General features: G+C 41.4%; 2 protein-coding genes across 2 annotated transcripts; both read left to right on the top strand.

The window, feature by feature from the left end:
- The first annotated feature begins 997 nt into the window (after positions 1–997).
- slc25a25a (solute carrier family 25 member 25a) lies at positions 998–10,501 on the top strand. The gene is made up of 10 exons (XM_034691715.1): positions 998–1,255; positions 3,927–4,053; positions 4,138–4,225; positions 4,319–4,430; positions 5,836–5,994; positions 6,610–6,762; positions 6,848–6,955; positions 7,038–7,205; positions 7,451–7,601; positions 9,241–10,501. The coding sequence occupies exons 1-10, from the start codon at positions 1,094–1,096 to the stop codon at positions 9,426–9,428; spliced, it is 1,416 nt and encodes a 471-aa protein (XP_034547606.1). The 5' UTR covers positions 998–1,093; the 3' UTR covers positions 9,429–10,501.
- Positions 10,502–13,866: 3,365 nt separating this feature from the next.
- LOC117819372 (probable palmitoyltransferase ZDHHC12) lies at positions 13,867–19,635 on the top strand. The gene is made up of 5 exons (XM_034692687.1): positions 13,867–14,321; positions 15,724–15,857; positions 15,973–16,053; positions 16,207–16,373; positions 18,276–19,635. Exons 1-5 carry the CDS (start codon positions 14,225–14,227, stop codon positions 18,589–18,591), a joined length of 795 nt encoding a protein of 264 aa, XP_034548578.1. The 5' UTR covers positions 13,867–14,224; the 3' UTR covers positions 18,592–19,635.
- Positions 19,636–25,197: the final 5,562 nt, after the last annotated feature.

The following is a 25,197-nucleotide window of genomic DNA, read 5'->3' as shown; positions in this document are numbered from 1 at the left end:
AATTCCAGGATCAAAGAAAGAATTTTGAGATCAAAGTCAGAATTCTGAGATCAGTCTCAGCATTCTTACAAAGGTATCATTTTTAGATCAAAATCAGAACATGTTTTTAAAATTACACCATAGAAAATATTTTTCTTGCTGGCCAGCCTTCAATTGTTCGTTTGCTTTTTCATTGGCCCTTATCCTCTTCAGTAGATCCAAAACAAAGTAAGAGTTAAAACTGTACAGTTAATACTGACTCAAAAAGTGTCCACATTATTGTTCAATTTTCATAACAAAAAAAAACAAAGTCAACTTTGATGTCATTGAAAATGTTAAATGTTGACAAAAAGCCAGACTGGATAACCCTCAAAGGTTTTCTATATATAAATTGTTGCAATCTACTTTCATGCAGGAAAGATGCAATATTAAAGAATTGCAAACATGTGTGAATTTTATTTCTGAATGTTTTTAATATATTTAGTACTTTTTGTTTTGTTTGTCTTACCTTCTTTTTTCCAGATTAATGCTATGTGCTACTTGTTTATCACACAATAAAGCAACTAAGATAATTAAACCATGTGTTATTAAAACAGCAAAATTATGTATTATTATATAACTGTGCACATGTTGTTTATTAAAGTTCTTATTTATCTGCAACAGGTGACACAGGTGTCATCTGTGGAGCTATTCTGGTTTAATATGATGTACATGTACTTGGCAAGGTCATGGTGCGCATGTACCGCCAAACAGCCCGCGTGCCCGCCTTCTGTTACAGTTTGAATGAACGAGCTTGAAAGGAGAGACAGGATTGGTCCAGCACTCTACGTCTATTTACCATGCTATTCACGCAAGAGGGGGGGTGGGACCAAGCCGATCCCATCAATGAGCAAGCACAGCGATTGGCCAGTAGTAAAATGACGTATGAATGGTTCGCGAGACAACTTGTTCAGCCAATGACGTGCAGTGTTTCCTGGAAGGGGCGTGACTTCTGTCATTCTTTAGAAGCCGGGTGGCGTTTCCCTACCGGCATTTATCAGCGTGCAGAGGAAGAGAGAGCAGCTTCTGTCTGCTATTTATTTATTTATTGTAGAAACTTTTAAAACCCTCCATCATGCTCGGACTGTGCCTTTACGTTCCCGTGTCTAACTCAGACCCCGTGGAAGTGGAATACTTTGAGTCTAACGGACTTCCCTCCGAGCTGAAGTCCCTCTTTAACAAACTGAGTGTGTTCCTGCCTTCTCAGGAGTTCTCAAGCTACCAAAGGTGGAGGAAGGTAAGGAACACAGCTTTAACTGTCTTAAAATGTTCACACACGGTGTATCGGAATTATTAGTTACCTACTTTCTTAAATCCTGTTACTTTAACCCGCTTTAAATCCGTTCTTTCCGGGCGCAAGGAGGATTAGCGTGAGGTGTAAAAGCCTCTACGAGCAGGCCGCAGGCTACAGGAGCTAACAGGCAGCTAACCGGCTTCTGCTAAAAAAGTCGCTTAAACTTCAAATTAGAGGAAAAAAAGTTCCTTTAACTGTTTTTAAAACACATTAATAAAGTCCTGATGTATTTTTTTGTCTCACTAAGTGTGTGTTTATGCTTTAAGTAGCAAAAACGGACTGAATTTAAACTAGCGCGGGCTGCACCCCAGAGTTTTTTTTTTTAATGAATAACTTTATTTAAACACAAGCTGTTGACATCAGTGTAAAGAAGTTGCACAAAGTACATTAATTTAATAAAAATGCATGAACACCTTTTTAGAAAAAGGATATAAATCTTAAAATTAAAAAATTATATAGTTTAATGTTGAATTTAAAAATCAAGATTCATGGATTGGTCATTAAATTCCAATTATTTTACATTATTCTCCTTTAAATCCTTCATTAAAACAACAAATTTAGCATTATTATACTATTGGATTGTGAATTCAAATGTCTGAGTTCATAAATCAAACTGTGGACATCAGTATAAAGAAGTTGCACAAAGTACATGAGTTAATAAAAATGCATTAACACCTTTTTTAGAAAAAGGATATAAATATAAAATAATCAAAAATAATATAGTTTAATGTTGAATTTAAAAATCAAGATTGATTGATTGGTCATTAAATTCAGGTTATTTTACATTATTCTCCTTTAAATCCTTCATTAAAACAACAAATTTAGCATTATTATACTATTAGATTGTGAACCCCAAATTTTTCTGAAAACTCCTAAGCAAAAAATACAATAAAAAGCAGAATAATAGATCATTTATTAAGTAAAATACACTTTAAATGAACTGGAGTGGTCATTTAGTGGCAGCTTGAATTTATAATAATATTCAGTTAAATTATTATTATTTGTATTCATTGTTTTATTGCTATTTCTAACGCTTTAAACATTTATCTTTTCCTTTTTTATTTTTTTTAACTTTTTAATTATATAAAATTTCCTGCAATAATCTCTGCTCCTAAACCTATTTCTGCTTTATTTAGTCATATATTTATATTTTTTTTCCCATCACCAAAAAGCAGTTTAATTGCATCTGAATTGCCGGAAAGCTGTTCTATAAATAACACTTAATTGATTAATGAAAGTTAAGCGAATTAAGAGGCACAATAGAACTGGGTGTCTCTGAGAGAATGTTCCTAAATGGTTGCGCTCAATAATCTAATTACAGGTGCATGCATGTAAACAAAAGTTTAGAGGTCGTGAATCAAACCTGTGAAATGTTAAAAAGGTACACGTGCCAAAAGAACCGGTTTGAAGAGCGTGTTTGATCAAAACAACCCGAGTTATAAAGATTAGTGAGGTATGGTGTCAACATTCCTGTAAGCCCTTTTATAGAAGAAGAGATGTCCCTTCTCTGAGAGAGGAACACCCAACCTTTAAATGTGAGGCACAATAACAAACACTGGAGAGGTCAGCGGGGAGCAATCAGAGTGTTTCAGGGTTTGATTTGACTTTGATTCTGAGGAATGAGTTCAGAAGAGACGACGCCTCTGATGCGCCAAAGAGAGCATCTTCCCTACTGAGGAATTCACGCTGAGGCCATGCCAGCTTAATCACTTCCTGGAGTTGATTTATAAATCTGCACAAATAACCCAAGTGCTCTTTGAGTTTAGAAACGCAGGTCCAGACTCTGGAGATGCATGACCCCTCAGATTTCCTGAAACATGAAAACCTGAACTTCTGAAGAGTTCCCTGCAGCCTGACTCATCCTGCACTCAGCTGGACTTTGCCCTACTCTCAGTTTTCGCCTCATTAGCTGGAGTTGAGATTCCTGGCAGCACTGCAACAATAATCTTTACACATTTGTGTACTCAGGAGCAACCGTAGCTGGTATCTCTCGCCTCGAGCGGAGCCAGCTACTCCATGTGAGAGCAAAGTGTGCCCGTTCCTCAAGGCGGGAGAAGCACAAGCATAAAGGTTGATTTATGGCCGTCCTCTGGCTGTGTGTGGCAGATTGATGTGCAGGTAGCTGAGCTGAGAAATGTCCTGCAGAGCGAGAGTCATATGCTCAGGCAGCGGGTCAGGTATCAGACCAGGCAGGGAGGCCAGGCCAGCGGCTGGACGGCTGCCGGTGTCCTCGTCTTGTTTTAGCATGCACCGGATTAAAGCGGTTGTTGTGTCGACCTGCAGTTTGAGGTCAAAGATAGACCAGGGCGTTACTACCTAATTCTTCTGGAGCTTCATTGAAGAAGGCCAAGTGCACTTTGGCAGAGCAAATATGTCACAATGCTGCTCTGCCAGGTCGTGAAACACAAGCCTGGTTGACATTTGGGCAGAGGACAGAACAGAACCCGCTGTACCCGTTTCATAATAGACTTTGATTGTTTGGTGTCAGCACGGATGAGTCCTGCATACCACTGCAACAAATCATCAGCTGAGGCATCACTGTGAAACCCAAATTAATCACCCTCACTCCTCCTCCTCGAGTCTCAGTGTGTGCATGTTTTTTTATTTCCTGCAGAAGACGGTGAAAAGGGAGAAAGACGACGCGGACGGGCAGCTGGACTTCGAGGAGTTTGTCCACTACCTGCAAGATTACGAGAAAGACCTGAAGCTCGTGGTGAAGAGCCTGGACAGGAAGAATGCAGGTATGAAGCGCTTTGGTTTCACTTTGGAGACGCAGATTCACCCAAAGAGTCTTTGTCTCACTTTGTCTCTGCTTCCTTTTTAAGGTCGCGTCGACCCAAAGGAGTTCATCCAGTCCCTGCAGGACCTCGGTGTGCACATCTCCCCCCAACACGCAGAGAAAGCCCTTCAGAGGTAACTTCATTCTTCCTCTTCATGCACTGAGATCCTGAGGTGTTTGATTAAAGGGGATCTGTGTTTTTAACGCGGTGTGGTTTTGTTTCGTAGCATGGATAAGAACGGGATGATAACGATCGGCAGTAAAGACTGGAGCAACTTCCCCATGGAGGAGAAGACGGAGAACATCCCTGAGATCATCCTTTACTGGAAACACTCCACGGTGAGTCCAAGAGTCGAAGCACACACACACTGACGAAGCAGGAGGAGGAGAGGAGGTCTAGAAAGATCCTCTGCAGGCGTTACATAAACTCTGAGATCCGATAACACAATCAGGACGTTTGATAAAAAGATTAAAAAAAGGGTGTTGGACTTGGACTGTCCTCCTGTCTCTGAGAAACGGGTCAGTCCAGGACCAAATTCCCTCTTCAAAACAAGCCGTGCGTCAGCGATTAAGCTTGCTGAGGCTATGAAAAGAATTGGTCCAATTCTGGGAGGATTACGTCGGAGGGATTTGTGAAGTTGTCTCGCTGTTATGTAAAGAGGACCCGGTTACAGCAGGTTGAGTCCAGAGAGGTAATTATCAGGTGGACTCTTTAATGAGGCCTTCAATTCATCTGCCGGGACAGGAATAGAGCCCCTCATGGGAGGCCCCACATAACCAGGCAGTTACAGCAGAAACACGAGCCGCTGGGTCATCTGAGTTTGGTCTCTGTGATCTGCAGCAGAGCCAGGACTCCAGGAGTCGCACCAAAACCCTCATCTCTGTTATTTAAGAGACTGGGTGTTCTGTAATCAGGCTGAGCTCATAAATGAGATGTAACTCAATCATCACAGACTCTGCAGGAGAAATCCAAAGCTGCAGGTTTGTGACCCAGGCCCCCCTTCCTGCCCCCTGACCTACATCCTGCCTCAAACCTGCCTTCTTATGGACTTGCTCTTGTCGCCCTCTTGCTCGTAGAGCGGCTCAGATATCGAATGTGTGCTGTTATCAGTTAAATCTCCACCAGCGCTCACCTGGAGGTCTGGTGACGCAGGCTTAGACCCCCTGAAAGAGGTCCAGAGCAGCACACGTGTAAAGATTCAGTGTGTTCTGGTTACTTTTGTCAGAGGCCTCTTTCATATCCAAAGATAAGCCACTTACAGGTCTTTTTAAATCCCCTGAGAGGTCTTCTTTTAAGATTTCAGGGTGTTTTAATGTGTCCTTTTCAACCTCCCACCTTCAGGACTGAGATCTAGACTCTAAAGCATCCAGAAGTCTGACCAAGGTGGACTGAACTGTTTAAAACAAACTCTGGTGACAAAAGAGAGACTTACATTTTTTGTTATTGCCGTGCAAAATCAAGAGAAACTTGATCCTCCTTGCAGAAATCCTCGTTTCTGCAAGAAGAATCGGCCTCAGACTTCCTCCTTAAAGAAACAGTAACGTAAAACAAACTCTGCCGACAGAAGTCAGACTTAATTTCTTAGTTTTTGTCGTGCAAAATGAAGAGAAGCTTGATCCTTCCTTGCAGAAATCCTCGTTTCTGCAAGAAGAAATGCTCCTCAGACTTCCTCTTAAAGAGACAGTAACGTAAAAACAATCTCAAATGCACTCCGTATTGAATATTTCTCGTCTTTCTTTGCAGATATTCGATGTCGGGGAGAACCTCATGGTGCCTGATGAGTTCACGGTCGAGGAGAAGATGACTGGAATGTGGTGGAGACACTTGGTTGCAGGCGGAGCAGCTGGAATGGTGTCAAGGACGTGCACGGCCCCCCTGGATCGAGTCAAAGTCATGATGCAGGTGAGCAAAGAAAGAAAGTCCTGCTTTGTGAGGCACTGGGGGAAAGTTGAGGACACAGGTTTGGGACGTAAAGAGAGTAAGAAGAGTTTCCACGGCTTCTCTGTCGCTCGAATGAGTCAAAACAAAAGTTATCAAATCAAAGAAATGAGATCTTCGTTACACAATCAGTCACAGCCTCAAGAAGTTGCTCAACACTGAGTAACCTAAAGCTCTGAGTTAAAGTTTAACAGAGTGTGTAACAGCGGGTCGGTCAGGGTCCGGGGAGCTGATTGTGTGGAAGCCGGGCCCCGCTGCCAACCAATCACGGAGCAGATACCGCCGTCACGCCTGCAGCTGTGCGATCATCCCCGTCATCAGTGGGACGAAGGTTGAGCCGTGCTGATGCAGGATCTGTGTCAGTGGCCCTCGTCTGCGTCACTCGGGGTCGACTTTGCGCCTCGGCTGTTAGGAGAGTCAGTTATTTACTGGTTTATCGATCAGGGCCGAGTTGGCGTCGTTTCTACCCTGGATAGTTTTGACCCCTATACACCCGAGTGTCCCCAAAAACCTCACAGAGGAACTGTCTCAAAGTGTTTAAAAGATATTCACCACCCTGCTCTTCCTTCTGTGTGTCAGGTTTATGGAACCAGAACCAACAACATGTGCATCATGAGCGGACTCATGCAGATGATCAAGGAAGGCGGGACGAGGTCGCTGTGGCGAGGGAACGGCGTCAACATCATCAAGATAGCGCCCGAGTCGGCCCTCAAGTTCATGGCGTACGAGCAGGTAGGTGGAGTGAGAGCAGATTTTCATCCTCACTCCTCGCTCTGGATGTCCGATCACTCACTTCCTGTCTCTCTCTCTCCTCCAGATTAAGCGTCTGATCGGCAGTGAGCAGGAGACTCTGAACGTGGTGGAGCGGTTTGCTGCCGGATCTCTGGCAGGAGTGATCGCCCAGAGCACCATCTACCCCATGGAGGTGAGTCCCGCTCCTCTCAGAGTGAAATCAAGACGCCTGGTGAGGACTTTTAAGAGTTAACACTTCCTGAATCCGTCCGCAGGTTCTGAAAACTCGCCTGGCTCTGAGGACGACGGGTCAGTACTCGGGGATCTCTGACTGTGCGAAGCAGATCTTCAGGAGGGAGGGGCTGGGAGCGTTTTATAAAGGATACGTCCCAAACATGCTCGGCATCATCCCGTACGCCGGCATCGACCTCGCCGTGTATGAGGTGAGACTTCTACCCCCGACTGTACAACACACACGCCTCCTCTTTGTGACATAACCTTTAATCAGAGATTAAGTTTGTTCTCTCCGCTTCAACACGAGTGTGAGAGTAAACACTGTTCCACTCAGAGGAAAAAGGAACATTTGTTCATAGAGATTTCAGAAATGCCAAACCAACACTCCTGCAAACTCCTGACCGGGTTACGTAACCGCCTCTCTAATCTCTTCTTCTTCTCTTTCCCTCCTCAGACTCTGAAGAACAGCTACCTGCAGAAGTACGGCACCAACAGCACAGACCCCGGGGTGCTCGTCCTGCTGGCCTGCGGCACCGTGTCCAGCACCTGCGGGCAGCTCGCCAGCTATCCTCTGGCTCTGGTCCGAACACGCATGCAAGCACAAGGTGAGAGACGCGAGGATGAAGAACGTCAACTTTAGATAAATATGAGACTGATTAGATAACTCAGTATCAGCTCCTCCTATAAGACCACACCTGATCATCTCAACTCATCTTTATATTTATATATCAGCTCTCAGACACTCAAGCATGCAGCACACAGTGATTCACAAAGAACAGAGAGACAGAAACAAAGGCAAGAGGTAAAACATGGATAAAACAAGAGAGGAATGTGATATGAAAATATTATACTCCATATATCAACATCAGAAAAATCAAATCAAATCATTACGATGAATTAAATAAAATAAAACCAGATAAATCAAATAAATGAATTAAGTTAAATCAGATAAATATTTAAAAAATAAGATTATTACAATAAATTCAATAAAATAAAATAATATAAATCAATAAAATTAAATCAGATAAATATTTCAAAAATAAGATTATTACAATAAATTTAATAAAATAAAATAATATAAATCAATAAAATTAAATCAGATGAATATTTCAAAAATAAGATAATTACAATAAATTCAATAAAATAATATAAATCAATAAAATTAAATCAGATGAATATTTCAAAAATAAGATAATTACAATAAATTCAATAAAATAATATAAATCAATAAAATTAATTCAGATAAATATTTCAAAAATAAGATGATTACAATAAATTCAATAAAATAATATAAATCAATAAAATTAAATCAGATGAATATTTCAAAAATAAGATAATTACAATAAATTTAATAGAATAAAAACAAATAAATAATATAAAACAATTACAAAAAATGTAACAGAATAAAACCAGATTAATACCAGTAAAATAAAATTATCATTACAATAAAATCAATAAAATAAAATACAATAAATTCCAGAAGAATAAAGGAGTATTTTTTTTAAAATCAATGAAATAAAATGAGATAAATACTGGAGAAAAAAAGTAAAATCAATTAAATAAAATTGGATAAAAACCATTAAAATGAGATGGAATAAAATGAAAATGATGCCAAAACAAAGTTATTTTGGTCATAATGGTAATAATGCGGTCAAGAGCTAAAAAGAAATTACTACGAATTATAAAACAGATTAAAAAATGTGAATCTTTTTTTCTTTAAAAACACTTTAAGAGCTCGATGTTCTAAAGTCCAGAGAGTTCAGAGTTCAGGGGCATTAAGACAGAAAGCTCTCTCTCTCTTTGTGAGGAACATTTAAAAAGAGAGGGATTCAAAGACCTCAGTGATCGTGGTGTAGCATGAAGTGTCAGGAGATTTGAAATCACCTCTAAAAGAAGGTGGAGGAGTTCACTCAGAGTCTTTACTGTCAGAGGAGGATGATATGAGTCAGTGAGGTTCTGGGAAATACATGGACACAGATTAATCACGCATCAGAGGTCAGATTGGATTTAATGAGCCGAGGAGGAGTGGAGAAATCTGGTTTAGAGCTGCAACTAACTTCATTCCATTCATGAGCTTCTGCTCTAAAGATCCAGACCGTCAGCTGAAAAGTTTTAATAAAGGTTTAAATCCTCAAATTCAAACTAGAGGAACTAATGAGGACACACAGGAGGAAGGATTCAAACATGAAGACTCAAAGAGCATAAAACAATAATTTAATCTCATGTTTCTGATTTCCTCTCCAGCTGCGACGGGCGCCACGAGCGAGCATGCGACGATGAGCAGCCTCTTCAGGCAGATCCTGCAGACCGAGGGTCCGACTGGGCTCTACAGAGGTCTGGCCCCAAACTTCCTCAAAGTGATCCCGGCCGTCAGCATCAGCTACGTGGTCTACGAACACCTGAAGACACAGCTGGGGGTGACATCCCGCTGAAACCTTCCCTTTTGTCATGTGACTGTAGAGCGAGAGTGTGACATACCCTCCCTCACCCTCCCCTCCCTCATGCTAGGGAATCCCAGGGACCTTGTGGCCCCTCTGAGGGTTCGTGGAGCGATCTCATTCTGTGAATGTCAGCTGATGTAAGACGAGAAGGGGACAGTGAAAGGCCGAGGATCTGGACTCTGTGAGCTCAGGGCTGACTGCTGCTATTTATGTTTTGAAAGAAGTGGTGCTGAGAGCGGAGGGATGGGACTGAGAGTCCGGGACCAAGCGTTGAATGTTTGGCTCTCAGAGAAACAGAGATTTTGTGTTGTCTTGTGAGTTTGCACATGTTTGAAGAAGTATCACAGAGCTCTGCTGAGACGGCAGAGAGCATTATAATGAGCGTGAGGAGAAGCTCTGCCTGTAGGAGGAGTGACTGTGTTTCCTGTACGAGAGGGTTTTTGCACACGTGAGTTTGATCTCTCTCCGCCCCGTCCTGAATGAATGATTATTTATTTCCATCCTTTATTTATAGTTTTTATTTTTGAGAAGCGAGGATGAGTAACGCTGCGTGTTTCTGTCCGATCAGCCAAAGCGTGCGATTTAAAAAAAACATGCAGTGATGTCTTCAGGGTGGGACTGTCGCTCCGGGTGACGGCCTTAACGTGTGGCGCTCAAACACTACATGTCGCCTGGAGAGGAGGGAGTCAGGACTTTGTGCTCATGCTGCTTTTTGGATGAACAGAAGTAACTTCATTGTGGTGCAAACTGCAGATCGTGTGCGTGTTCATGTGTGTAGATGTTTTCACCCGTTCTAAAGGTTTAAATGTCTTAAATGTTCGCCTCAGGTTTAAAGTCACACGACAAGCTTTTCTTCTTTTTGTTCGTTTCACAACGTTTATCCTCGGAAAAACAAGGGCTGAAAATAATGAGCGACGAATTGCACTTTAATCAACGCTGGAAAGCCTCTGAATGAACGAATGTCATCTCAATCCAGGGAGGAAGATTGAGCTCTTTTGTAAAGGATGAGTTTTTAGATTTGTTTTAATGGACCACTTAATGCAAATAAATGCAACTTCTTGTAACGCAGAGTCTCTGATGTCTTTGTTTCACCTCACACTGCACACATCTTTATTTATAGAATCACAACAAACGTTCTCCTACAGATTCTCTCCAAACAGAGCAGGTCTAGACCGTACTCTATGTTCTATTATCAACAAAGACCCAACATCAAGACCAGATCAGATCCAGTCCCCTCTCACAGACAGGACTCAGTCTGATCTCATCTTAATCCACTATGAGCAGAGCACTTTGCAGCATTTAGCAAGTTACAGTGGCAAGGACAAACTTCCTTTAACAGGCAGAAACCTCCAGCAGGACCAGACTCATGTTAGACACACATCTGCTGAGACCGTGTTGGAGAGAGGGATAGAGGGAGATGAAGAGAGAGAGAGAGAGATGATAGTGGGGAGACGGATAGTAGTAGTTGTAGCAGCTGGAGTCTGGACCACGTCCACAGCAGCAGAGATCCAGAGGAACCTACGAGACAAGGGAGCTCAGGGACTCCAGAAAGGTCTAAGAAAAGAGAGAAGAGAGGGAGACCAGAAGAAAGAAAAAGAGGAGAAGAAATGGGGAAGGAAAGGATAGAAGGAAAGGAAGGGATGAGAAAGGGAGACATAAAGGATGAAGAAACAAGGAAAGAACAAAGAGAGAAAGGAAGAAGGGAGACAGGCTAGGAGAGAGAAGTAAAGAAAGATGGAATGGAAGGAAAAAGGAATTAAATAAACAAAGAAGGAAGGAATTAAAGAGAAAGAAAGAAAAGAAAGAAGGACAAGTCTGATCTCTGAAGAAAAGAAAGGATGAATAACAGACCCCAAAAAAGGAATCTACAGCAGAGATCCAGAGGAACCTACGAGACAAGGGAGCTCAGGGACTCCAGAAAGGTCTATGGTTAGTAACTTTAATGGGACAGGAAGAGTTAAAGTGAGAGACAGGCAGAGAGAGGAGAGAGAGGGAAAGACAGGATCCCAGTGTGTCAGTCTAAGCCTATAGCAGCATAACTAAGCCCTGGTCCAAGCCTGATCCAGCTCTAACTATAAGCTTTATCAAAAAGGAAAGTTTGAAGCCTACTCTTAAAAGTAGAGAGGGGGTCTGCTTCCCGGACCCTGACTGGTAGATGATTCCAAAGGAGAGACTACTTTTAGAGACTTCTGCGACATTTAGTAATGACTGACCTGAGAGATCAGCTGTTTATTGCTCACATCTCAAATATTCTGGTTTTCACTCCTCTAATGTTTTCACACAATGAGGTCATGTGACGTCTCATATGACAAAGAAAGAACTCAAGTCAGGGGATTTTTTGGAACATGGTGAATGATTCATTTTCATGTGTAAGACTGTTTTGGAACCAAGCTAAGGAATTAGGTTTGTAACCTATTAAACTAAAATGTGTTTTGTGGTGAAATGATCCTTTAATGGAGCTCCAGCTGTCAGTGGTTGAACTATGTACAGATATATTGTGTAATAAAAACTCTGTTCAGTAGTTTTGCTGAAAACAAGTCAAACATTAGTGGTGAGGAATGTTTGATGAATTTTAATGAGCGCCTCTTCAGAGATTACAGAGACACTGATTCTCTGTGCTGAGGAATATATTAGAACAATAATTTACTCACTGACTCACAGAGAGAGAGTGATTTATTTAACGGTGCAGTTTAGTTTGTGTTTGGTTCAGATGTTACACACATTTAGAAAAATACTTTTCCCATTATTTCAGTATTTTTAATATTCAAAAAATGGATTTCAGAACAGCAGTCCAATAACAGGAAGTGTCCCACTTATTGCCATGATAAAGAAAATGTCGCCAATAAATGTATTTTTGAAAGAAAGTGTGAAGATGTTTCTTTTTTTAAAGTACTTTAATTATAAATTTTGACATATTAAGTCCTCAATTCAACTTAGAAGATTTATATGAAGTCTCTACATATAGGTTATGATCAGGGTTAGGGTTAGTGTTAGTGTTAGGGTTAGGTTAGGCTTAGGGTTAGGGTTAGGGGGTTAGGGTTAGGGTTAGGGTTAGGGTTAGGATTAGGGTTAGGGTTAGGATTAGGGTTAGGTTAGGGTTAGGGTTAGGGTTAGGATTAGGGTTAGGATAAGGGTTAGGATTAGGGTTAGGTTAGGGTTAGGGTTAGGGTTAGGGTTAGGGTTAGGTTAGGGTTAGGGTTAGGATTAGGGTTAGGATTAGGGTTAGGTTAGGGTTAGGGTTAGGATTAGGGTTAGGATTAGGGTTAGGTTAGGGTTAGGGTTAGGGTTAGGGTTAGGGTTAGGTTAGGGTTAGGGTTAGGATTAGGGTTAGGGTTAGGATTAGGGTTACGGTTAGGGTTAGGGTTAGGATTAGGGTTAGGGTTAGGGTTAGGGTTAGGGTTAGGATTAGGGTTAGGGTTAGGATTAGGGTTAGGGGGTTAGGGTTAGGGTTAGGATTAGGGTTAGGATTAGGGTTAGGGTTAGGATTAGGATTAGGGTTAGGGTTAGGATTAGGGTTAGGATTAGGGTTAGGGTTAGGGTTAGAACCAGAACTAAACTTAAACAAACTCAAGCGAATTAGAACCGAACCAGAACCGAATCCAACCAGAACCCAACCAGAACCCAACCGGAACCGAACTCAAGCAAACCGAACCAGAACCGAACCAGAACCAGAACCGAACCAGAACCGAACCAGAACCGAACCAGAACCGAACCAGAACCGAACCAGAACCGAACCGAACCAGAACCGAACCGACCGAACCAGAACCAAATCAGAACCAAACCAGAACCGAACCAGAACCGAACCAGAACCAGAACCAGAACCAGAACCAGAACCGAACCAGAACCAAACCAGAACCGAACCACAACCGAACCACAACCAATTTCAAGCAAACAGAACCAGAACCAAGTCAAGCAAACAGAACCAGAACCGAACCAGAACCAAACTGGATCAAACATTATTAATGTCCTCAGCTTGGATGGTCTGATCCGGTTTCTCCTCTCAGTGAGTATTTGCCCGGTCTTTGAGAAGAACCCTAACCCTAACCCTCTCTGAAGGAACAGATGAAGCCACGATACACAGCCTCCCCTCCATCACCTGGATCCTATATCCTCACATGTGATTGGCCGCATGGCCGCCATGCTGACCAATCAGAACAAAGTTCTGCTGTGAGCAGAGCTGGGGCTGAGTACTGAGAGAGCTAAGCAGGGAAAGGAACAAACTGGGAGCCGGCTCTCTCTGGATGTGAACCGGCTCTTCTGATCCACTATAAAGCATCGACTCTCAGAGCCACAGCTTCTGATCATGACATCACTAATGTGTTTAATCTGTGTTACAATCATGAGGGGGTCCTTGGACAATTTTCTCGCCTGTAAGGGGTCCCTGGCTCCAAAAAGTTTGAGAACCCCTGATCTATGGTGCCCAGTCAGAAAAGGTCCGGACACGCACCTGCTGAACTCGCATCGCGTTCCGTTCCTGTCCTCCTCAGGCTTCCGTACCAAAACAAGGAAGGCAGAATATAAAAGACTAGAGCCTCAAACAGAAAACAATAAGAGCTCTTTAACTAATGAGACCAGCGGAGTTATTACTTAAAACATTTTATATTTTATATTTAACTTTAAGTTATAATGTTGACGTTTCCGTTTCCGTAACGTTAGCCGCCGAAACTCTCAGCTAGCGAGGCTAACTGGTTAGCGTGTTAGCATGTGAGTGAGTTAGCATGTTAGTTAGCATGTCAGTGAGTTAGCTATTAAAAGTCAGTTAGTTAGTTTTATATTAAAGTCTTGAAATGGTCCAGAGCATGTTCCGGCCCGGGTTCCTGGTCCGGGCCACACACACCCTGCTAACCTGGGTCATTACTCTGAAACTGTTCCTCCACAACACAGGTGAGTCCAGTTCATTCAAACTGGGGCAGCTAGCATCGAGCTGACCTGAAACACAGGTAAACCCAGGTCCACACAGGTCCACCTGTCTGAAAGGTAAACAGTGGAGTAGTCCCTGGACTTCTTGTGTAACTCTGTTGTTGCTTAATCCAGAAAACACAGATTTACATTTGAGTTGGCAGTGAGACTTTATTTAAACAGAGATCTTTATGTAAGACCTGAAACTCCATCACCTCCATATCATCCTCAGACCAGGGTCAGTCTGGTCCTCTCAATGTGTCCTGCTATTATTATCATTATATCTATTATATGTATATTTTTAAATTAAATGTATGTATTTGATTAAAATGTTTTATTTTCATCATTGTTTTTATTATTATTATTTTAAAATTATCAAATTGTTTTTTGTATTTATTTATTTTTTATTATTATTATTTTATGCAGCCTGCTTCAATGTAAACCTCTCTAAGATTTCCACCTTGCAATTAAAAAACATTTAATTAAAGTAATTAATTAAGTAAAAATTTATATTGAAGATGATTTACAAATAAACAGTATTTAAAAATTTCCAGAATTTATTGTGGAAAGAGAAATCTAAGGAAGAGGATAAGGGCCTCTGAAAAAAAAAGTTTTGGAGAGTAATTAAGAAATAATCTGAGATTGAATTCTTAAATCTCATCAAGATATCTCAATTTACTCTGCTTGGTTTAGAAGAAATACATTGTTTTTAATTAAAAAAAGAAATTTGGAAATTACCAAAGTTTCATCAAGATGTGTTTTTTTTGGGAATCATTCAGATCGACCATGAACTCTCCAGGTTGAATTATCTGCAGAAAGGTCACTTCATCTCTTGGTGTTATATTAAATATAAGGAGTTTATTTTGTATCATTATATTATAGTTTAATTTATCCTAATTTAACTTGCTTTAATATTCTTTGGTCAAGTATTTTTCCAGTTTACCTCCATTAAACACTACAGCTTCAGTTGTTGAATATTTTATGCTTTTATGTTCTCTTAATTGCTTTATAGTTGCATTTTATTTTTTTGTATGTAAATAAATAAATAAAATAAATTCTGAGATTAAAGTCAGAATTCTGTCTCTAATCTCAGAATTAAAACAATATTTTAGCCCGCCCTCCAAAAATTATTATTTCAGAGGCCCTCATTCTTTTCTGCAGAAATCAAAAAATTATGAAAAATATTGTGACATTTTATGAAAACTTAAAATTACATTCAACACATAAAAAAAGCAATTATAATCATTTTGATTGGTCGATTGTTTGATCTGATTTTAATGTCAAACACGTGAAAAGCAACATCTGGAACATCCAGAGAGTCTCTGAAGTGACTGAGTGTGTGTGTGTGTGTGTGTGTGTGTGTGTGTGTGGTTTTGTGTGTTTGCAGATCTGCGGAGGTGTGAGGAGGAAGGAGAGCTTCTGCTGCCCGTCCTCTTCCTCCTCGTGGTCGTGCTGTCGGTGCTTTTATACTTCGCCGTCTCTTTAATGGACCCCGGCTTCGTCCTCTCCGACACCGCCAAGGTGAGGACCAATTCTCAGGAGGACGAGGAGGAACGGCTGTGATCCTAAAAGCAGCTCAAGTTTATGTGTGTGAGTGTGTGAGTGTGTGACCTTCATCACTCTGCTTCATGTTCAGGGGTCAACCGAGGAGATGGAGTCGATGATCCCTGAGTCTGCGACCCCTCGGCTGCGTCGCTGTGGATACTGCCTGCTGCAGGTACGCTGCTGCTGCAGAAACCTCAACTTTATTTCTTCCTCTTAAATCTCCTCTGACTCACACCTCGGTTTGATTCTCATGGCTCCAACAACAATGACTATATCACAACCACTGAATGACTTTGTGTTTTTGTACTACATCTTCTCCGAGCAGCAGCCAATGAGAGCCAGGCACTGCCAGACGTGCAACCGCTGCGTGCGCCGCTTCGACCACCACTGCCCGTGGCTGGAGAACTGCGTGGGCGAGAGGAACCACCGCTGGTTCATCGTCTACCTGGTGGTGCAGCTGCTGGCTCTGCTGTGTGCCCTTCACATCGCTCTGTACGTCCCTCACACACACACACACTCACACACACACACACACCTCGTTGTGAGTGTGTGAACACTGAGCGCTCTGTTGTGCAGGTTTCCCACACATTCGTCTGATTTGAGTAATTCTGGAGATTACTGGTAACCTGATGGACTAATCTGTGTTTACCATCAGTAAACAGGAGCTGTAGTGTGCTGCTTCAGGCCGGGTGACCTTTGATTATGAAATCAATCCTGCAGGCGCTCAGCTGAAGGGCCTGAGCTGATATGAAGTCTGCATGTAAGTTAAATTGTGCAGAAACGTTCTCACAGCTCGGGTTAGTTTTGGTGCTTTAAGATGAGAGATTAAAAAAAACAGCTGATTATTAAAGAGACCGAGTTATAATAACTTTATTTATAAAGCACCTTTCAAACTGTTACTGAAGTGAGTGCAGATTAAAAGTGGACCGACTGTTTTGGCCCCCAGCACACGAGTAAACACCGCCCCCTGCTGCTCATGTGTCACATCACACCTCCTGCAGAGAGTAATACTCAGTACTCATTCTAACAGCCTTTTACCCGGCTGAACCAAATCTGCAGAACATTCTTAAGGTACTGTTAGATTTTCAGACTTTACTGGTTACTTTAAGGCTCTGCATGGAGTTTTTCACAGATATTTATCAGACAGTTGAGTCCCACATATGATGAGACCCTCAGGCAGAGGTCTCCGGTGTGTTTTAAACACCTGAATGAACACTGAAGGGACACAGTGTTTGCTGTGAGGGATCCAAAACTCTTAAATCTCAGAGATCTTTTGAATCTCTACTTAAGACAGACTTTTGTCGGCAAGTCTTGGACTTGTACTTGGAACGATTTAACTTTAATTTAAACTTTTCTGGAACTTAATTGTTAAAAAAAGCTCCTTTAAACAAGTTGTTTACCTAATTGTACTTATTTATTGATTCTGTGGTTATTTATTTATTTAAATTGATTTATATTCAATGCGTCTGTATTTATTGATTTAATTTGTGAATACTGAAATATTTTGCATTTATTATTTATGTAATTAATTTTGTGTTTATTGAATTAGTATTTATTTATGTAATATGTATTTGATTTAATTTTATATATTTAATTTATATGTATTTGATTTAATTTTATATATATTCAATTTGTGTATATTTATTTATTTAATTTGTATTTAACTTAATTATTTTGCATTCTTTATTTATGTAATTCATTTTGTATTTATTGAAATAATATTTATTTATTTATTTAATTTGTTTATATATTTATTTTATATTTATTTATTTAACTTTATATATATTTAATTTGTGTTTGTTTATTTATTTAATTTAAATTGATATATATTTATTTTGTATTTATTTATTTATTTAATTTAACTTTATATATATTTATTTTGTGTTTATTTATTTATTTAATTTAAATTTATATATATTTATTTTGTGTTTATTTATTTATTTAATTTGTATTTACTTAATTATTTTGTATTTACTTAATTATTTTGTATTTATTATTTATGTTATTAATTTTGTATTTATTTGTTTTTGTTAATATTTTTGGGGGATTTTTGCCTTTTATTTTGATAGGACCGTTGAATAGAGACAGGAAATGCGTGGAGTAAAGGAGCAGGGGAACCCATGCAGAAAATATTTGAGGCCAAAACCTGAACCCGCAAATCCTTTGATGAGGACTGTAGCCTCTGTACATGTGGCGCCCCTTAAACCAGTTTTATGTCTGTTAAAATGTTCCTGTTCGATCTTTGGCGTGCTTCTGATTTTGTGACCTTCTTTTATTTTTAATATTCAACATGAATCTAGTTGAAATAATAACCTGGAGATGTGTCGCCTGTCAGACAGTGCTCAGGTAATAACTCTTAAAACAGCTGGTGGTGACTCTGGTGTGTGTTTCCAGGTCGGGTATCTCCCCCAGCGTCTCGTGGGAGCTCTGGTTCTGGTCCAACGGCTTCCTGCTGGCGGTGGTGGGCGTGGTCAGCGTCCTCTCCGTGGTGGTGCAGCTGCTGCTGGGCTGCCACCTCTACCTGGTCTCCGTCAACTGCACCACCTGGGAGTTCATGTCGCGCCACAGGATCTCCTACCTGAAGAACTGCGGGGACGAGGAGAACCCCTTCGACCGCGGAGTCTTCTGCAACCTGTGGGACTTCTTCTGCATCTGCAGGACGGTGATGTGGGAGAAGATCTACCACAAGAGCGTCCAGGACTCGGTCTGAGGAGATCCAGAGTCAGACTCACAGAGGAGGAAAGGGTTCTTTAACTTTAACAAAGATCTGGTTTTCTGGATTCCCCCCTTTGAGGTGGATCTGTAGAACTCAGTTTGACCATGAAGTGCTGCAAAGTGCTGCAAACAGTCTGCATTCAGGTCCCCGCTGACTGACTCCTCCACACTGAAGTGCTAACGCGGGTCTGTGAGCAGCCGTGTATATTCAGCCAACATGTAAACATTAGATCAACGTGCCGGACGGCCGAGGCCACACCCACTTCATGAGGGGGCGTGGTCAGAGAGAAAACAGCCTGTTCTGAGCAGGGCTGAAAAAGAGGGGTTTACAGGTAGACCAGAATCTGATTTCAAAGTGTTTTTATGAGCATAAACTTTAAAGACATGTTTTGGGGACCTCTTAGACCAATATATGTTGATGAAAAAGAGCAGAATATGTCACCTTTAAGATTTTTAAGAAGTACTTCAGGACTTTAACTCAAGTAATAATCTGACAGAGCAACTTTCACTTGTATTGGAGTAATATTTGACCTGGAGGATCTATACTCTGATTTAAGTAATGAAGCTGTGTACTTTGTCCATCACTGACTGAGAGCATGTTTAATCTTTAAATGATCTTGTTGTTGTTGTTGTGTAAAGGCAGCAGCGTTAATGATTCCATTTACTGTATTTTATCAACATTGTTTGTTTGTTTGTTTGTTTTCTGTTGTGAATGTTGTGTTTTAACAGTCTCACATGATTCTGACTCTCCATCGTTTATATCTCAGGATTCAGGAAGCTAACGGGGAACAGACCAAACTCTCCCCTTGTTGATTCAAACGTGTTCTCCCCCTCAGGTGAGGTCACCCCCCTGACGGGCGTGTTGACCCGACACTTACTGCCTTCGCGTCTGTGTCGTGACTGTGCCTTTAATTTAACGTGAAGCCTGCTGACTGCAGCGATGACTGTTCCCTGCGTGTGAATATTCAACCTTTTTTACTGTGTCTGTTCTGTTTGTATTTATTGTGAACAAGAGAACATTAAAACACTGATGATATGCGCCTTGTTATAGAGTACATCTGTACACAATGACATTCCTAGTCATGAAGCTTCACATACATACATAAATACATAGATACAGTACGGACACGTTAGTAACATGTATGTAATATTCAGCAGCAGAAACGTAAAGTGCTACAGTCGCTAAATGAACACCGTCTGTCCCGGTGTGACGCGGGTAAAGGGTTCAGCTTCAGCAGGATACGAGGAGCTGGACTCGACGTTCAGGACTCGACGTTCAGGACTGGGATCAGTTTAAAGAGAGACTTAACACACCTTCTTCAAAATCTCTGACATCAGAGCTCCATGAGGTAATGATCCCTCAGTGTGTGTGTGTGGAGGTAACTCAGTGATGGGGACCCTTTCTTTAATGATACAAACACTATCATCACACCTCTTATCGATTCAATTATCAATCCTTTTTATCATTTGTTGGATCAACAAGAGAAAGTGATTTCAAAGGAGCTGATATCACTCTGAGCGGAGATATACAGTTGTGCTCATAAGATTACATACCCTGCCAGAATTTATGATTTTTTAGCCACTTTTCAGAGTTTTCAGAATACGATTGATAAGAGAAAAACTTTTTTTCCACTCCTGGTTAGTGGTTGGGTGAAGCCATTTATTGTCAAACAACTGCGTTTACTCTTTTTATGTCATAAAGACAACAGAAACTACCCAAATGACCCTGATCAAAAGTTTACATACCCTGGTGATTTTGGCCTGATAACATGCACACAAGTTGACACAAACAGGTTTGAATGGCTAGTACAGGTAACCATCCTCACCTGTGATCTGTTTGCTTGTAATCAGTGTGTGTGTATCTAAAAGGTCAGTGATTTTCTGGGGTCCTGACAGACCCTTGCATGTTTAATGCAGTGCTGCACTGATGCTTCTGGATTCTGAGTCATGGGGAAAGCAAAATAATTGTCAAAGGATCTTCTGGAAAAGGTAACTGAGCTGTATTAAAGAGGAAAGGGATATGAAAAGATATCCAAGGACTTGAGAATGCTAATCAGCAGTGTTCAGACCATAGACTGTAAAAAATATGGACGTAGTATCCGTGACGTCACCCATCTGTTCCTGAGAGCTGTTTTGAAGCCAATCGACGGCGGCAGCCATATTGGAAATGCGGAACTCAACTAGGCAGAGTGTGACGTAGTGTGAGTCTCTTAGCCAATGGCTGTGTGTTCCCGACCGGGAGTCACGTCAGTCATGTCCTTATTTGGGCAAAACTCATAATCTTAATATCTTCTTAACCGTCACGTTAGAAAAAAATTCACTCCCCGTACAGTGTGTGCCATTAGAGAGATTAGCGTTGTAGGGCCAAGCCGTTTTTTTGAACCAGGCTGTAAACATGTTTATTAATGCTGCAAAGATCGTCTTTTTCCCATTCATATCTATGTGGTTTCCGGTGTTTCTGCAGCCAGCCTCAAGAGGATTTTCGATGTATTGCAGTTTATATCACTTCCGCATTGGCTTCATCGTTTGAGACCGGAGTTTGCCGCTTGGTTCAGACACTAATTAAGAAGTGGAAAATGAGGGATTCTGTCGAAACCGAACCACAGTCAGGTAGACCAACTAAAATTTCAGCAACAACTGCCAGGAAAAAATTTCAGGATGCAAAGAAAAACCCACAAATAACTTAAGCTGAATTCAGTCCCTCCAGGAAGTTGCGATTTCGCGATCGCAACTATCAACGCAAATTCAACCAATCAGCGCGATTTTTTCGCGGCCTTGCAATTTTTTTACAATCACCGCAACTTTCCCGCAACTTTGACCAATTACCTTAACCTCAGCCCCTGTACGTCATCGGTTTTGTCATCAATTTGACTTCCTTGGAACATAAACATAAGTCCTCACTTGATCGGCACTTTTCAACAACAAAACGCGCACAGAGAACGGGTGAAAAGAGGGGACAGCAGGCGGGACAAGTGACCATGACAACGTTATTATTTATAGATTGAGGGGCTCAGTGTTAGCTTGGTCTCTACCTGCAGCAGGTGTGCTTTATGAACCAGCTCTCCTCACCTCCATGCATCTGTCTCATCTTCATTGATGATTTTTACCCCCGGTGTGCGTTAGTGACAAAGACACAACCGGGGGACGTCTGTTTACTATTTGATGTTTGACGTTGTTGCCGCTCTCACCGTAAAAAGCTCTGCGTCTACAGCTTGATTTAATCCAGTTTGGTGAAACATCAGACACATTCAGTAAGTTTTGATCAACTCCAAGTCATCAAAGATGCAGATTCATTTCAGAGTGCGTGAACTGCCTGTCAAGTGCCTGTGTCGCTGCGAGGTGCATTCAGGGACCGCCGTAAATGTGCAAAACAGCCCTTTCATGACATTTTCTGTGAATCAAGAGAATCAAATTACAGTCAGTGGCCACATCAAGAATGTTTTCTAAAAACATCTGTAATTTAGTGTATTTACTTTCCCCTGAGATGTTATTGGGGGGAAAAAAGCAAAAAAAAAAATCGCAACTTTCACCACAATTTTTTCAAAAAGCTGTCGCAAATTCAGGCTATTTGGGCTGCAACAATCACAAAAAAATCCCGCGAAATCCTGGAGGGACTGTGAAATACAAGACACTCTGAAAAAAGGTGGTGTGGCTGTTTCAAGATGCACAATAAGGAGGCACTTGAAGAAAAATGGACTGCATGGTCGAGTCGCTGGAAGAAAGCCATTACTACGCAAATGACAACACAGTTGTTTGATAATAAATTGCGTCACCCAACCACTCACCATGAGTGAAAGAAAAGTGTTTGTGTTATTATTCATATTCTCTGAAAAATTGGCCAAGAAATCATAAATTCTGCCAGGGTATGTAAACTTATGAGCACAACTGTATAAACTCAATTCTGACTGATTTTCCTTCATAAGAACAGAAACTACAGATGAAGAGTTAAACCTGCTGCAGGCGACATTTGGGAGTTCAGATTTGAGAGCTGGGATACTTACATGTGATGAGAGAGCAGAAGTTTGGAGCCTGAAAAATTCGTTTCATAACATTTTAAAGGATTAAAATGTTAATTTTGCTATTTATAATTATTATTATTATTATTATTAATTAAAAGTGTTTATTGTTCCTACAACCTCAAGGGTCTCACAGGATAAGCACTTGAAGGCGTGGAGGTCCCTTGAAAGAAGGTTTCTTTCCTGCATTGACTAAAACTTTTTTTTGTTGGTTTCCAAATTTAAAGTCAGGATGACGTTTGTAAAAGAAAAATTCATTTTGTACTCCAGGAAATGTTTCTAAACACCAAAACCTTCATATCTGCAGAATGCAAATAGGAACATGTGACCTTTCTGCTGTTTGAATTCTCTTTTGGAAAAATGGAAAGGGGGAATAAAGCAGCAGCTTTCATGGCTGAGAATTGAAGTCAATAAGGAAGTGCCAAAAACTGCAGTTCCCCAAACAGCCACTTGGGCTGGTCCCAAAAGTGAGCCAATCCCAAATTAGACCCAGTCTCAAAAACAGCCCAACTTTACAGCAGAGTTTTCAGTCAAATGAATGTCACTCTAGCTACAATAAAGAAACAGTGTAATCAGTGAAACGGCAAACCTGAGGCTTGTAAACAGCAGTGAAGTAAACCCTGGATGCTGCTGAGTGGCTCCGCCCACTTCTTCTAAGCACTCTTTACAGGTAAAGGTAAATATTTTAGCATTTTACCACTAAGTAAGCTCTGAAATGTGATGATCTCTCACTCAGTTTTTTACATATCAGACTCACATTTCAATCTGTGGTCCTTGTTTTCTCAGCTCAGTCCACGCCGGAGACCAAAGACTGAACCACAGTCAAACTCAAACCACAAACTTCCTTTAAATACTTCAATAATCCGGATTATTAATAATCTGGATCATTGATCAGTGAGGATGACTGAAGGACTCGCCTCGCTCTTAAAGGAGAAGTCGTGTTAAGTCACTCTTTAAAGTCCGGTCTGATTCCCATGAGGCGCCCCGGCTCACACACCTTCATCTTAAAGCTTCCTCCTCTTCCTCTTTTTTATTGCACTGACATCATTAGAGCTCTATATCACAGAATAAGATTTGCTAAGTTGAAAATACAGATATTTTCTGGTATACTATGGCTATATTAGATTCTCTATGGCTTTTTAAATAACGCTAGCAAGTACAGGATACCTAGTGCACACGTTCACCACAGTGCCATGCACTACTACCGCTGTAACAGAGACAGTGAGTCAGGAGGAGCCTGAGTGTCTGTAAGCTACGAGGGGATGATATGACAAAGGTATGAAAGTTCCCTTCGTGGAGTCGACGTGGTGTTTTTTAAAAAAAGCCTCGTAACCAGGACTCAGGTCAGCTGTGTTTTTTTGTTTTGGTCAGGGCAGTGAGCTAAGCCTGTCACAGTGATGCATAGAAACGGCAGCACAGTCTGTACCTCGGATATAGATTTAAATAGAAGAAGCAAAGGCCACGAAGCAAGCTGAGTCTGTCTCCAACACGCAGGATGCTCCAAGAGGTTACAGAGGTCATGAGAGGCACCTCCACAGTCTGGAAGATAAATGAAGTATTTTTAAAAGCTGTAACATAAAAATTTAATGTTCTTTCTTTTCTTAAGAAGGGGAGGTAGAGCGTACAGCCTGAGTCAGCGGCAGTGAGCTCTAGAGAACAAGCTCCTCCCCCTGGCTCTGCCTTCCTGGTCTGCTTTATAACATCTCTCAACCGACTCTTCTCCTCTCTTCCCTCACTAAAGAGGGGGAGGTAGAGCGTACAGCCTGAGTCAGCAGCAGTGAGCTCCAGAGAACAAGCTTCTCCCCCTGGCTCCACCTTCCTGGTCTGCTTTATAACATCTCTCAACAGACTCTTCTCCTCTCTTCCCTCACTAAAGAGGGGGAGGTAGAGCGTACAGCCTGAGTCAGCGGCAGTGAGCTCTAGAGAACAAGCTCCTCCCCCTGGCTCCACCTTCCTGGTCTGCTTTATAACATCTCTCAACAGCCTCTTCTCCTCTCTTCCCTCACTAAAGAGGGGGAGTAGGGGGAGGTAGAGCGTACAGCCCGACTCAGATGGAATGAGTAATAGCCTAAAAAGGCTTCTCCCCCTGACTCTGCCTTCATGTCCTCTTTCTGGCATTTCTCTGCAGACTTTTTTAATCTCTCTTTCTGCTCCTGTCCTCCTTCATTAAAGAGAGGGGAGGTAGAGCACAAAGCCTGACCTGGTTGGAGTGAGCATGAGCTGCCTTTCATGTCCATCCCTTCCTTCTCTTCTCCTCTCTTCCTTCAGTAAAACGGAGGGATGGAAGGGAGGTAGAGCGTACAGCCTAACCCAGTTGGTGTGAGCTGGAGCCCAAACAGCCTTTTGCCATGGCTCTGCCTTCCTTGTCATCTTATTGACAGCTCTAAACAGACTTGTATATCTCTTTATCTTCTCTCCTCTCTTTCCTCACTAAAGTGGGGGAGGTAGAGCATACAGCCTAACCCTGGTTGGGATGAGCTGTCGTCGAGCCTTCCAGCCTTTACTCTGCCTTCCTTGTCCTCTTTCTAACACCTCTTTACACTCTCTTCTCTCCTGTCCTCTGGTTAAAGCAGGGGAGTAGGGGG

The sequence above is a fragment of the Notolabrus celidotus genome, chromosome 9 (genome assembly GCF_009762535.1).
Source record: "Notolabrus celidotus isolate fNotCel1 chromosome 9, fNotCel1.pri, whole genome shotgun sequence".
In the NCBI taxonomy this organism is placed as follows: domain Eukaryota; kingdom Metazoa; phylum Chordata; class Actinopteri; order Labriformes; family Labridae; genus Notolabrus; species Notolabrus celidotus.
Note: the sequence above shows the minus strand (reverse complement) of the source record. Positions and strands in the feature narration are given on the sequence as shown.